Source organism: Haliotis asinina, chromosome 3, assembly GCF_037392515.1.
Source record: "Haliotis asinina isolate JCU_RB_2024 chromosome 3, JCU_Hal_asi_v2, whole genome shotgun sequence".
Lineage (NCBI taxonomy): Eukaryota > Metazoa > Mollusca > Gastropoda > Lepetellida > Haliotidae > Haliotis > Haliotis asinina.
Genome location: NC_090282.1, coordinates 49144145 through 49159110, shown reverse-complemented (window position 1 = coordinate 49159110; position 14966 = coordinate 49144145). Strand labels below are relative to the sequence as shown.

General features: G+C 39.8%; 1 protein-coding gene across 1 annotated transcript; it reads right to left on the bottom strand.

Annotated features, from left to right (window-relative positions):
• Positions 1-438: 438 nt before the first annotated feature.
• Positions 439-6354, bottom strand: LOC137276895 (hairy/enhancer-of-split related with YRPW motif protein 1-like). Its single transcript, XM_067808544.1, has 5 exons — positions 6096-6354; positions 5893-5941; positions 5383-5466; positions 2506-2578; positions 439-1864 (listed from the first exon to the last, which is right to left on the bottom strand). Exons 1-5 carry the CDS (start codon positions 6155-6157, stop codon positions 1176-1178), a joined length of 957 nt encoding a protein of 318 aa, XP_067664645.1. The 5' UTR covers positions 6158-6354; the 3' UTR covers positions 439-1175.
• Positions 6355-14966: the final 8612 nt, after the last annotated feature.

Below are 14966 nucleotides of genomic sequence, written 5' to 3'. Positions count from 1 at the left end.
TGTACTTAACAGTACTCAACCATGACCGTCTGAACAATGGCCGCCAGATAATACGTACGAGTACCAATGCATGGCTGGTTGTACAGTCGATTCGACTTTAAGCAAATAGTTCTTAGAATTATGAACAGGCTTGAATCTCGATCATCTTTTCGACCTTGTCGTCACCTTTTAGATGCTTGCTGATTGTACTAACTCCTACCTAATGGGCATGAAATAACAAGGATTCTGGCCATACCGTATTACAAAACTTGACATGTAATCTACAAAATATAGGGTTAGTCGCTTGAGAGATCATGTATGTAAACAGGTTCCTGTGGACAAGGCAATAACATCCTGAGGTTTACACATATCTCTCTCCGGTGAGAATTCTTGCATCTTAAGTGTACGGTGAGGATCATTTAAATGTTAAGATTTGCAATTATGAACATGACTGTAACATTTAAGTAACAACCAACGCATTTATTGCATCGCAGACCAAGAAAGTATGACACAAGAACAACATGGTCACGTGGTCTAAATTACAACAATCAGCCATTCGTATTGTGGAAGACATAAATGGCGAGTCTCTGAGCAAACATTTAGTCAATATGCACACACAAATATTTAAAAATAAAAGCACTCCAAGTATAGAAATAAATGTAATGTAAATAACTGTCAAATTTCTCTATAAATATCTGATATGTTGCATAGTTAGGTTTGCATAGCTTACTAATATCTACATAGTTCCACACAGTTTCAGTTACATGAAACTTGTTGAACCGACCCAGGGGTGTTGCACCTGTACCACTGGTATGTTGAACACTCGACACTGACACAGTTTGGAACAAGCGAAGTCGATAGGCACAATAAATAACATCTTCACTGTAATATCCAAATGTCATTTGCATAGAACGTAGGTTTTCACCATGCATGGAGTATATAAAATAAAGTAAAACTATCATGTACAAAATATACAAATAAATATATTGCATTTGTCCCATTTAGATGTATTTCCATGGGCTGATCCAGGAATATTGAATGGAGGGGGTTCAGGGGGTTCAAACCCCCTGTCGGCTCCGCCATCGCAAAATAAAAAATGTTCAAAGTGATCATGTCATTTTCAAAAGGGAGGTGGGTGGGGGTCGCCGAACACCTTGAACTCCCCTTCTGGATCCGCCAATGAATTCGTACATTAGTTAGTAGGCAAGTTCAGCGCCCCACGGCCGGTATGGTTTGACAGAATGGGAGTGCTGGTTGGTGGAAGAGGCAGGGTTGTAGATAGGCCCCGAGTTCGGCGACATCATGGACGACACTGAGTTCACGTTGAGCGACACTGGGAACTGGTTGTGAAGCTGGGGTAGAGATGAGAGGAGAGGGGGTGAGATTTGAGAAACCTGCGATGTCGAAGAGTTCATTGAAGGGACCTGCCCACCAACACCAGCAGTCGGAAGCCGCATATGTCCATGAATAGAAGCGGCGCTGTCCGACTGACTGAGACGCGATTCGCTGAACGACACTGAAGATGAAACTCCGGAGTGTCCCGAGTGTGCAGACATAGAGGAAAGATGCTCCGATTGACCAACATGCTGTGATGTAATCATTCCACTCATGCCTGACATAGTAGCACTGCCGTACTGAGAGTTGAAGCCAGAATGTGGAGTCATGGAACTCCAAGAAGAATTCTGAAGTGAAGCTTTGGCTGCAGCTTCTCTCTGGGCGGAATAACATTGAAGGTGACTCAGCAAGCGCAAACGAAGAGGGTCCTGTAGGTCCATACCCTCTACAGCAACCATGTAACGTGCAACTTCGGCCGCACATTCACGGAAGCCAACACTCCGATAATCCATAGCCACAGCATGCGGGTCGAAATTGTATGTATTTATTCCTGAAAATATAAAACATTTTCCATAGTCAAATAATTAAGTCAGTACCTGATACAAAACGAATGTGGACGAAATAAGATGTATCTATTGATGCACCTCGCACACAGGTAGCATATATTCACTATTTGCAATTTAATCTGGAGGATGTACTGAACATGCATTATGGTTCTGTTAACAATATATGCCGCCACAAGCCTGTCACTGAAGGCAAATAGAGGATAGGCAGATTACTGTACAGCTTGATTAAGATAGACTTGCCATCCAGACAAGCTGTTATCTGATTGTCTCTATCTGGGACACAATCCACAGACGCCAGCAATTTCTAACATGTAACACGCAAGTCCTTCGCCCAGTTGATCAAACGAAGAAAACGAATCATTAAAATTGCAGTTTGTATTTCTGCATGTCGTCTGCATTCCAAACGCGGGGCGATTCGCGTCAGCTACATTTTCCCGCCAAATCAACAGATTCACGCTGACGACAGGTTTTCCTCGTTTGATAATGGCGCAAACACAGAAAGCATTCGTCGCTAAACGTCGACTGCCGCTGTTATGTTTGACCCGGCGCCAAAACAAACACTATTTGATCGCCGGACACACAGATCTGTAGCAGATAGCGCGGACAGCATTTGTTTTTCCCATACCTTTCTGATGTAGCAGCTTCAAATGATCAACTGTCATTTGTAGGATCTCCGCCTTCTCGAGCTTGGCTGAACCCTGACAAGAGAGAACACACTGTTAGCTTAATGCACTTCACCATTCACACAACTGCTCATTAACTGCGCACTTCAGGAATACCATGCATTCAAGATGGAGGCGGGGAAGGAGATGATGATGATGATGATGATGATGATGATGATGATGATGATGAAAATTATGAATCGCAACAATACTGCAGAGAAAGTATAATGAATAACATGTCTTTTGTTTTAATTGGACAGTTGTAAGCGCGGAGAAGTGTATTTCTTACACGTGACATACGGGACCTTCCAAGAAAATGCATGTTGTACGTTTGTTTTCTCAACGATATATGAAGCTTATTTTTAATACAAATGATAGTATGGCATAGCTAATGAGGCTATCAGAGATCTACGTACTAACTCATTGCCATAAATTACTCAATTTGTTGCTCAATAAATCTGTAAAGTTTCTTTGACGTAGAAGTATTTTACTTCGATATGAATTTATAACACATCCTCATCCTCAAAGTAGCAGCACTATTCACAAAACAAATACATAACAGGAGGGATGGTATGTAAGCACATATTCACATGTAAGCTCAGTTTGAAACCAATCGCCTCACCTTTGTATGAGAGTCTGAATTATGAAGTAAAACTTATGAAGTAAAACTTATGAAGTAACAACTTCCTGAATATTCAGAAGCAACATTTCACCTCTCACATACGTGAGCTGAGTGCCCACAGTAGCAGAGCACACATACGATACTCTCCCATCCCCCACCTCCGACACGTTTGGAAGGTCAACGTATAAACCCTCGATACAGATTGTTTGTTCTGCTGTTTAGAAGAAATGGAAAGGGTTACAACTAAAATGGCCACGTGAATTCGTGAATGAACAATCAGTTCTTGCGATAGTCCATATCTGATACACTTATTTCGGCGTATATTTTTCATAACTGTGTACGACCACACATTTTACTGTGTTATTTTAAACAGATTAGTGTGGAGGCAACTTATATGCCACTTTCGAGTATTCTAGTACATGAACCTTTTTTCTTTATCAAAATGACATGGCGTCTACGATCAAGCCGAACGGATAATCGGTGGAAAATCTGAGTGGTATTTTTGGAAACACGTGTCAGACTTTCACAACCGACGTGTGATTAAAGACTTTACGCCTAAGGGCTAAAGAGTGTCATACAAACGCTAACTGTACTTAGTACATTGTATGCTTCAATCGTTACTGTACGACTTAAATCTATCCTGTATTAAAAGACACATATGACGGTGTACAAGCTGATGATTATTGCCTTGACAACTTCTCCTGGCACTTGTATGTGTATGTTAGCACAATTACTGGACTTTCATGCACGTACGATGGGGATGCTGCTGAAAGGGTTATCCTAAACAAAGTTATTTGAACACACCTCCATTCCATTTCATAGCAACGATGCTACTTTGTGTTCATCTGCATACACCAAATCCCAGTGGATATTGAGATAAATTCCCACCTGGTTGTCGCTGAAGCATACACGAATGGTACACAGGAGTAGGAGGAACATCAGTTTCCTCATCCATTCGAATAATACATATATCGAACACATCAACCTTTGAAGGTACCCAACAATGTGAAACTCGTGTTAAAAGGGTTGTGGCTAGATTCGACAAATTATCATGGCACGATAAATGTGTTAATTAGGACAAAGGTGTTCTACTTCAAATGATTTGATGCTACAGCACTCAACTGGGGTAAAAAGCACTTAGTACGACCGTATAGTTAACGTGTCGTCAGCGTTTGTCAAATGCCGACGTAATTGATTTGTGCGTTTGTTTGCCTTCAGACTGTATTTCACACGCATCTTTTTCACCGTGATGCATCTATTTGAAAACAGCTCTATTGGTAGTTCGTGGGACGACTAGCCGAGGTCGTGGGAGCCTGCTTCACCACGGATAGCTCGTCGTGTTTATTCCGTATGCATTTGACTGACTGAATGCTTTTGCACCGCGGTTATTTGACGTGGGTTTAAAACGTATATGCACAGAAGGCGAAAAGCTTGTCTACAATGCGGCAAAATCGATGTTTTTCTGTCTAAATGTTGAAAATATCGATTATAACTAGAAACAAATGCGAAAACACTGTTAGTGGATGAAGTAAAATTTAACTTGGGTTTCCTAGTGGAGATTCTGAGAAGGAAATACCAGTGGGATTAACAAGAATACAATGCAGTACTATTTCCTACTCACCGTGGATACAAAAGTTTCATTCGTTATTCATATATAGGGTATGTAAGTAAACGAAGACCATGAAGAGCATCACATATAGGACAGGGGAGATAATCGAATGCGTCTTGATAATATAGTGATGTAACCGCGACTGCGTGGACTTACACTACCGAGTTTATCTTCAAACTATTTACTGTACGCCAAATAATCCATGAAAGTCTAAGGGTACTTCTGAAAAGGTACATGAGGAACGAGGTATCTCTGTATTATTAAGGAGAACATCCGGTGGAGTTGGATATGGAAGGCTGTAGATTGCTACTAATTAGTCCCATGTGTATTGTCTTACAGGAAGTTATTATCAACCAGAGAGGTATACCGCCGTCGATATCAACGCTAAAGTGCAAACCGCCCTAATGATCTTATATTTGAATTCCATGCTCTTCCTAAACCACTGCAAGCACCTTATGACCTAGAGGAAAAACTCAAGGAGTTGATTCTTAGTGGTAAATCGTTATAATACGACAAGTAAGGGGCAAACAACGCTATAAGATCTAATGATCAATATTACTTTCGCTAAACAATCTATGTAAACGTTCAGTAAAATGGAACATTAATTACCTGTTTCTCAAAGGCAGATGGTACAAGTCTCCGAAGTTCCGACAGACTGTTATTTATCCTATCACGTCTGCGTTTCTCGATTATCTGTAACGTTACATAAATGAATAATATAAGAAACACATAATTAAGGTAATAGCATTTGGAACACGGCGAGATGATGTAGTGCCTAGGCACATGCTGGACGTTACGTGCGTCCTCGTGTTTCAAAATCCTGGATCTAAAGTGCATCCTATAAAGTTAGCTGACAAATGAAGGATAACAGGGAGTGATATGGGATTAATTGGATGTCATCACGCAGTTAGTCATGGCTCGAACGATTGAGTCATGCATCTGCCCCAGGAGAATAGTCATGCACCTCACAGTACCACATAAAGACCATGCAGAGCTGTCCTACCCCCCACCCCCCGACACACACACACACACACACACACACACACACACACACACACACACACACACACACCACAAGGAGTTTAACTATATTCATTGGTTATATAAACATGGACTTACCCCTCGCCGTTTCTTTCTGTCGGTAATCTGACAGCTCTGTGACGGGGACCTGGAATAAAAACCAGATACCGTCTTAGTGTAAAGAAGTACTTACTTTGCACAAGTCAGCACATGCGCATAACCCACCCTGAAATGACGTGTGCGCATGCAAGAAGCACGTGTAAAATCCACAAGAGACGACCATTGCGCATGCTTGCACCCACCCTGCCTTAAGGCGATCCTCGAATCCATCGTCGCTTTCACTGTCACTCAGACTTCGCTTCATATTGGGCTACGGAAACTACAATTCAACAAACTAGATGAGAGCGGATGTAGGTCTTTCCTGAACGACGTTCGTTTTCAACTGTCATTGCCTACCCACGCCAGCTCAATAAAACCTGGCCCCGTGCGCTTCGATCACACCTCCCTCGGCCAACGCTCGATGATTGACAGGCCGTCGGTCGTTTACTATGGAACGTTTGCACACAACGCAGCCCATGTTGGTCTTTTGATTGGTTGTCGCCTGCCTAAACCACGCCAGACGACGGCCAGGCGTTGGGCATAATCATCGCTGTGAGGCGAGACCCACGCCACATCTTGTGTGATGATACTAGCAATGGAAGAAATGCTTGTCTATATTTAAAGTTTAGATTTATATCTCATATAAATATTGTAATGAACACATCTGGAGAATTTTTCTTACAAAAACATAATGAGATGTGAAAACAATAGTTGAAACAAAATGTTGTTGTGATGAGATGTCAGCTGAGCGTGATACATTATTCCCAGTCGGGGCTGACAGGTGATCGTTCATTGCGCCGAGCGCGCGGCAGTCACGTGTGTGTCCGTGGGAAAGCGGTGAGACGGGCGACTGCAGAGGGAATGCAATGGATCCGAGTGACGAACCAAGTGACAGTGTCACTCAAGTCTACCGTCACTAGTCTTTGGTAATTGGTGACAGTTGAAAGCGCGTGAACAGCTTTACACACTCGTGATTTGTACACAAAACGTATAAAGGCATGCTTCGGAGTGAAGATGGAACTTAGTGCCACACTGATGTGGATGGATGTGAAAGCGACCGATCGCGAAAGTGATAGTTTACTTTAGACAGGGTGGGTGCTTTTATGCTACCACTTAAGTAGCTACATGAAATGTCGGAAGAAATTTCATATCCAACTTAAGAAAGCTTCTTCATACTTGCAATCCATTAGCGCTACCATCAGTGGTGTAATGACCGCAGGTGTGAGATTACTACAGATCAGATCATGCACGTTGTGAACTGGCAAGTATACAGAGATATCCCGACTATCACACGCGTAAGACAATCAGGCACGTGTAACAGAGATATCCCGACTTTCACGCGTGTAGGACAATCAGTTACATGTAACAGAGATATCCCGACTATCACACGTCTAAGGCAATCTGGCATGTGTAACAGAGATATCCCGACTATCACCCGTCTAAGGCAATCTGGCATGTGTAACAGAGATATCCCGACGATCACACGTGAAAGACAATCAGACAAGTGTAAGAGTGATATCCTGAATATCACACGTGAAAGACAATCAGACAAGTGTAAGAGTGATATCCTGAATATCACATGTGAATGACAATCAGACAAGTGTAAGAGTGATATCCTGAATATCACACGTGAATGACAATCAGACAAGTGTAAGAGTGATATCCTGAATATCACACGTGAATGACAGACAAGTGTAAGAGTGATATCCTGAATATCACACGTGAATGACAAGCAGACGAGTGTAAGAGTGATATCCTGAATATCACACGTGAATGACAATCAGGCACAAGTAACATATATCCCCCCACCACCTCTCCTCTCCCTCTTCCCGACATTCTGATGAAAAGGTACCGATTTTGTCATGCATTGCAATAATATTTCTGGGTTAGTTTCCCACGGTCTAGGGAACGTTTAGATATATTTAGCGCTTTTACACATCGTCACGTGACCGCACGGGTAGTTACAGACAGGCAAGAAGAAAAGAACCACTATTGAATGCGTCTTATTTTGATGATATTACAAGATATACATACATAATAATCTGACTTGTATATTGTGAAGCAGTGTGCTATTCAAAGTCTGTCAGGTAACTAGATTGTGTCACTGCATGAAGCGTCAAGCCTGCGTACAACGTTCGCGCGTCGCAGAGGAGCTGCGTCAGAATATTTTGCTCGCATAGTATTTTCACCTCCGCCTCGCACATACTATAGTTACTGGGTTATATGTTTTCCTATATAACACAAACGGCGAGCACCGCGTGTTGACTAACATTTAGTCTTTCTTTTACAGAAATTATAGTGAGTGGGGTTAGCTTTACGCCGCACTCAGCAATTTTCCAGTTACATGGCGACGGTTAGTGATCATGCGTTGCCATAATAACTGGTTTTGACATCATTTCGAAGTCCAGTTGTTCATACACTATTTGTTACAATTTGAAAGTCTCACCCTTATGTGCTCTTGAAGCAGTTACCACGACAAGTGAAGACATCTAACATCCAGTTTTATCAATAGGTATTGCCTTTTACTTGGATCATTCTCTGATGTAAAAGAAGATATGACTGGCACCAAAAAGTGTTGTATAAGATTAATTCCAAAGGGACTATGCAGACGGAAGTTCTCGTCATCAACATGACATGCACCAGGAATGCACGTAAGCATGCAGTTTGACTGATGAACGACTGGAAAGCTAGAGTACCCGCTGCTGGAGGGGTCAGAGTTTGGTTATCTGTATATTGATGCAACCCTACATGTGTCTGAAAATCGATCATGTAAAATATTTAGTTAACCATGTATTGTAGTCGAACCTCAGAATTTATTTCTTTCTACTTCTGACTCAAAACGTTCCCTGTGCTCTTCTAAATGTCATCGATTACAGCTTCAAACTTGCTCGTATTACTTGTGGCTATTACAATTTAGCTTACTAGTGTAAACTGTCGTGTTTGTTTTTCCAAACCAAAAAACTTATTCAGGAATATGTCATAATTCTAAGTGTTAATGCTCTGGTGGTATATGTCTGTTATTTTTTCTTAGCTGTTGTAGGTCATGCGTATGTGCTCCTATCTGTGTCTTACACATGGGGAAATAGTTTAGTGTTGAAATACTTGATTTACGAAATTGTGCAAGATTTAAAAAAAACCACTATCCTCACAATAAGTATTTCAAAGTGTTCATAAGGTTTTATGTGGTTTCAATGGGCGCAATTTAAAATTAAGTGTGACGGATAGATATCTAATGGGACAGATTTCTAACGTGTATTTTCTTATTGGTTATAATGTCGTACTTTTCAGATGAGTATCCCCCGAAAATTTCAGTCCCCGCATACATCTGGTAAACTGTAACGATACTGGGTGTCCCGAATGTTAGCCTCAGGGCAGCAGGTCCTAACAGAGGCTCTAGCGGTGGAGTGATTGGTAAATGCATGGACAGAGGGAAGATATAATAGACAGAGAATGTCTTTCATGTCTACAAATACCAATCAGGGTAAACTGGTAGGACTGACTCACTGCGTTTGGTTTTAATCCACTTTTAGCAATATTCCAGCAACCTCTGGAAGAACTGGTAGGACTGACTCATTGCGTTTGGTTTTAGTCCACTTTAAGCAATATTCCAGCAACCTCTGGACGAACTGGTGGGAAGCTGTTCAACAAAACATGAAAAATATAACACAGATTTGATGCTTAAAAGCGAAATATACACGAGTAGCACAATCTAGTCGCTAAAGCCCTATTACTTTCATCACATGGCTGTTCATATACCCCAAAACTAAAGTATAAAGAAACTTTATATTTTCAGTGTTTTGTTCACTGCCAGTCAGTCTAAACTTACAACGAAGATTATCCCAACACATTTCAGTTCTTTTCAAGTATTTCAATTTCAACAAATGGCATTACATACATGTTTACAACAACCTCTTACATGTAACATAGCTTACAACAACCTTTCCGGTTGCATTATTACATTCAACGGAGGTTACAAGCAAATAGGGCCTAAATGAGAGAAGTGGAACCCTGGTTCGGTCTCCGTAAATTGCACCTTTTTTGTGCATACCGGAAGCGGTGTCGATCTCGCCCCATTTGGCCACATTAACAGCAACAGGAGCCCCGTAACTTAACAGTACGAGAGTGAGTTGATATGATTAGTGTTTATCTGTATTTTAATACACTGACAGGCGCAACGCTAGATGACACTGTACACCTGTTAGCAAAGTTGACACTTGGAGTAACGCGCGGGGCCCCTTGCCACTGATCTATAGTTCACTAGCCATGGGAACAATAGACCATCAGGTGAAGCGCGACCAGCCCTCCCATTCCTGCCTATCAATGAATGTAGGGACCGGTATCATTAAAATGTCACGCGGTGTCACAGAAACGGCACGCGACGCGCATGTTTTCTTGTATTGTTGAATATACTGTGAAAATCGATATCCTTTGGATTCTGTGACACGTGAATGACAGCAAAATATGATAACGGTGGATTGTTCTTGCAAACAAATCAGAGTTAGGTTAGTATTATGGCGAAACATAATGGCATGCATGTGTTATAAAGTGTGTACATATACATGCGACCGACGGAAATACGCATGGATCAGACGATGCATATGTATGCAGCTGGTATTACGTGGTAAATACAAATAATGAGTAGCCGCACTATGACAATCTAGGAGGAACTAAAGTGGAATTTTACCCATCTTTATGTACCTCAATAATTTGATTGTATGAATATGTGGACTCGGTCCACATAGATGAAAAATGAAATTCATTTCATAATATTTAAGAAGCTTTTTGTGATGATATTAACTTGTCACTGACACGTATCCCGAAATAGGCTTTCAATGAAATATCTCTTTGTCTTTCTAAATAATTATACGTACGCACGAAAAGTCATTCAAATTAGAAAAATCCCCCACGAAAATGGGATACGTTAACATATTCCAAATGTTTAAAGGGCATTATTTATTTTCAGTTTGCATACGTCTATATAATATATGTCTTATATCAAAGAAATGCGCTAACCCATTTCTGTGAATGACAGGGATTTCATTGGGTAGTATTAAATACAGGTAGCCGCTTATACACCCGAGGAGCATGCTTCATACAGACTGCAGTAACAATGCATAAATTATGTCATAATTAACCAACTTCCCACGTGTCAACATGTCGTACCATTTACGTTTGTATCTACGCGAGAAAACTGTCTGAAGTTGGAGAATATGTTAACTTCGGGCGTGCAAGATTCAGAAAATGTGCTGAACCTTAACATAATTCGTCTAGTTTCATGTAGCCATGAATCAAAATATGTCTTTCAGCATGTGAAAAGTCATTGTGTTTGAAAACGGGTAAAATGTCCACATGCACAGGTGAGATGGAAGAATCATATATCTCGAAGCAATCGATTATCTGTGGACCACAATAATTAAAATATAAAATTGTTGGATGTGAATCGGCGATCCAGTGACACAGATTTAGCTATACCAACAACGTTGCTGATAGTGACCTACTGCAGGACAAAGAGCTCAATAAGGGAGGTAACTGTCGTTGATCTGCACATCAAGGGTTTTGACAGGAGCGGGCTACGTTCTTGGCAAGGTTGGGTGTGTTGACAGTCGCTGGTGCTACTTTGGCACATATTTTTCTATATACTGGTTTAGTTCCATCTTTTTAGATTAATTATAGTATGATATTTTCAAGGCAAGTAGACTCAGAATGTTTTGAGATACTCCAGTCAAAGCTACAGTTATTTTTATATTTTAGTTGTATATTAATAATTGAATCCACTCTGTTTGGTTTGTGACGTTAAAAAGTACAGGTGATATTAAATTATTCTTATTTAAAAAACAAAAGAATGAGGTGATTTAATGATTCACTCCAAATCAGCTGATCAGTTTAAGGGAAGTTTTATCTGAAAGTCAATTTGTGACAGTCGTGTCATTTGCAGTGTCTGAAGAGCCAGGGGAATCATTTACACTGCTGACCTTGACGGAACATGGAGGGAACAGTTGAAAATTTGAACTGTCGATTACGTAATACTGATTAATTCATTAATTAATTCAAAAGTTAACCAAGTTTTGACGAACTTTTGATAAATGTAAAGACTATTATCTATTCATTTTGAAAAGCCAACTATTCATTTTCAAGTAATTATTGTATAATTAACACTCATTGTGCAATTAACATTCACTGTGTATTAACAATTCAACTTTATTATCTTGCACGAATTAATCAGCATTATGTGAATATCATTGTAAACTAAAAGTCACTGTGTTCTGTAATCTGATTGGTTGAAAAAAACATGTTCAAATGGTATTCGATTCCCGGAAACTGCAAGACTATTCGCTGCGTATTGCCACGTAGAAACATCGCAAACAATTGTTTTGTTGAGTCATCAGCAGTGGTGACGCCATTCAAATCATATTGTGACGTAGTCAAAATGACGTCGCAAGTGAGCAGCGTCAGATGAAGCACGGGATTATTTCATTTAAACCGTTTTTCTTTGTTGTTGTAACAATTCCAGTCTTGGTTTCACCAAAGACGTATATATGAATATATATATATGAATATACGTCTTTGGTTTGACAAATTTCAGACTCACTGTGAAGATTCTATACGGGAACGTTATGTAGATTCTACATATAATGCGCCAGCTTTTACACATAATGTATGATTATACACATGTGTCAGCCATTAAGGCTATTGAGTCTAGAGTAAATTGGTCCAGAAATGATATTGTTAACACAATTGTAAAACTAGACACAATTTAGAATCGTAACTATATATCATGTGATATCATGTCGAATGGCAGTATGGGGAATCAACAGACAATCTTCCAAATAAGGTCGTTGCGATAAGGCCCTGGGATGCCCCCTGGATGAATAGTGAAGTATGGAAATTGATTCGTAAACGCAATCGCCATCATAAAATCGCAAAAAGGCGTAGCTCATCATCTGACTGGGCACTTTTTAGATCGAGTAGAAATAAAGTTATATCCGCGGGAAGAAATGCAAAGAGGAAGTACACGGATAAAACTGATGAACAAATAAATAGTGAACACGGTGCAAAGACGTGGTGGCGTCTAGTTAAGAAGTATATGACATATCACTTTAAGCTGTAATATATGATCCAGCTGAAACTGCCCTGTGTCTTAATAATGATCTTCGTAAAATTTCTGATTGGGCTGACAGATGGCAAGTTACATTTAATCGTAAGAAAACCGATTCTATACAGTTCCCTCGTAAAGTGCGGCCCAACCCAAACCAAATATAACAATGAAGGATAGTAACATTAATGATTTTAATAGCCATAAACATTTGGGACTAACTTTACAGCATGAATGCTCCTGGACTGGCCATGTTAACTGTATCTCTTTAACGGTTGCACCCATTGTAAACTGATTTAGAGGTTTTAAATATCGTCTCACACGGAAACCTTTACAAACAATTTACAGACAATTTATTTTGCCTATTTTCGACTATTGTTGTCACTTTTCGACTATTGTTGTCATCAACACTTGAAAAACCTAATCTTGCTGCTGAACTATTTGCGGTGCTGCTCGCTGTATAATTTATGATGAGACAAATTTCCAACCCCTTTGTACTCGGAGGGACATTTCCATAAAATGGTTAATAATTCATTGATATATAACAAAATATTTGAGCAATTTCGTCCCTTCTAAGGTATCTGACACTGCAAACTACAGTTTCCGGGACCGTTTGAAGCTCCGAACTATCGATAGTGAAAGTGCAATTTATGGTGTCATTTCTCCCCGATACAGTAAGATTGTGGAATACTTTGTCTATTGATCATAAGGAATCGGCTACTTTGGGTAGTTTTAAGAAACAAATTAAAGTGCCAAATAATAATAGTTCTTTAATTTAAACTCTGGATCAAGACTCATTCGCGCCTCAGGCTCGGTTGCAGCGATTTAAACGCACATAAACATCAACGATTTTCATCTTCAAATCCGTCTTGTTCTTGTGGCTACCCTTACGAAGATCCAATTCACTATTTCTTTTCGTGCATTAAGACATAGAATACACTACTATACCAAAGGATATGATACCAAATCAACACTATGCGACCACTCCAATGAATCTGCTAAAGATCATCTTGAATTATTAGAATCTATCCATTCTTTCATTGTACTCTCAGATTTCTGTTGTAATAGTTATTGCTCTCATGATCAGATATCTTACAACACTTACGCTCCTAATATTATAGGTGGCTATGTTAACAACTTTTGATTGCTAAATCTATTGTGTATTGTTTGTTATTAGCATGCTTCCGGAACGGCATTCACATAAGCAATACATTGCTTTTTTACCAGTTCGATTCCTTTTTTGAAATAAATATGTTTAAACCATGTCGAATAGCAATGTGGGGAAATAGCTGACAATCTTCTCAGGACAGGATTGAATGTACAGGTTGATAATTTTTAAATTCAAGCCTTCCAAATACAGTTAGAATATGCCACTTGTGGGATGTTGGATCCACTGGAAGAACACACAATTCGCCGTCGTAAGAGACGTGTTTTAACGAGACTACGTTTTCATCCCTGTGTACTAAAGCCGACACAAGTAATGCTATTCACTCTGTAACTCTGTACCCAATATAGTGATTAGACAAAAAAAAAAAAAAAAAAAAAAAAAAAAAACGTTCCATAGAATCCGTTGGAGAGTCTCCGTTAAGAGAAGTGCCTCAGAAACGTGATATAAACATTCTTCTTTGCTGTCATACTGCCTGCCAACATTATGTACAGGTCAGGTCAAGGAGCTTTACTAATGTACGTGACTGTAGGTGTGACACAGTCCATGCACTGGGCGTCTGGCAGAAACATTAGAATGAATATATGTGCTGCTTTTAAAATCTTTATTGGACGAACAGGTATTTTTGTATTGTTTTTCTAAACTAAAACAAGGTTCAAAATGGTCCATATCACTGAGCAGATTCCTGTCACTTCATTACAATATTTTTCAATGCGTTGTAATTATTACTTATAATGACTACTTATATTTATGATAATCAAATTTGATCAATGTGTTCGGCGCAAAATAGAGCAACGCCCTTGTCTATATCGACGT

What these genes read in the sequence shown, in the direction of transcription:
- LOC137276895 (XM_067808544.1), bottom strand. Translation starts at nt 6,157, where the DNA reads ATGAAGCGAAGTCTGAGTGACAGTGAAAGCGACGATGGATTCGAGGAT. An exon ending in GAGGATCGCCTTAAGGCAGG is followed by an intron (nt 5,942 to 6,095) that starts GTGGGTGCAAGC and finishes TTTTTATTCCAG; the next exon opens with GTCCCCGTCACAGAGCTGTC. An exon ending in GAAGCTGCTACATCAGAAAG is followed by an intron (nt 1,865 to 2,505) that starts GTATGGGAAAAA and finishes TTATATTTTCAG; the next exon opens with GAATAAATACATACAATTTC.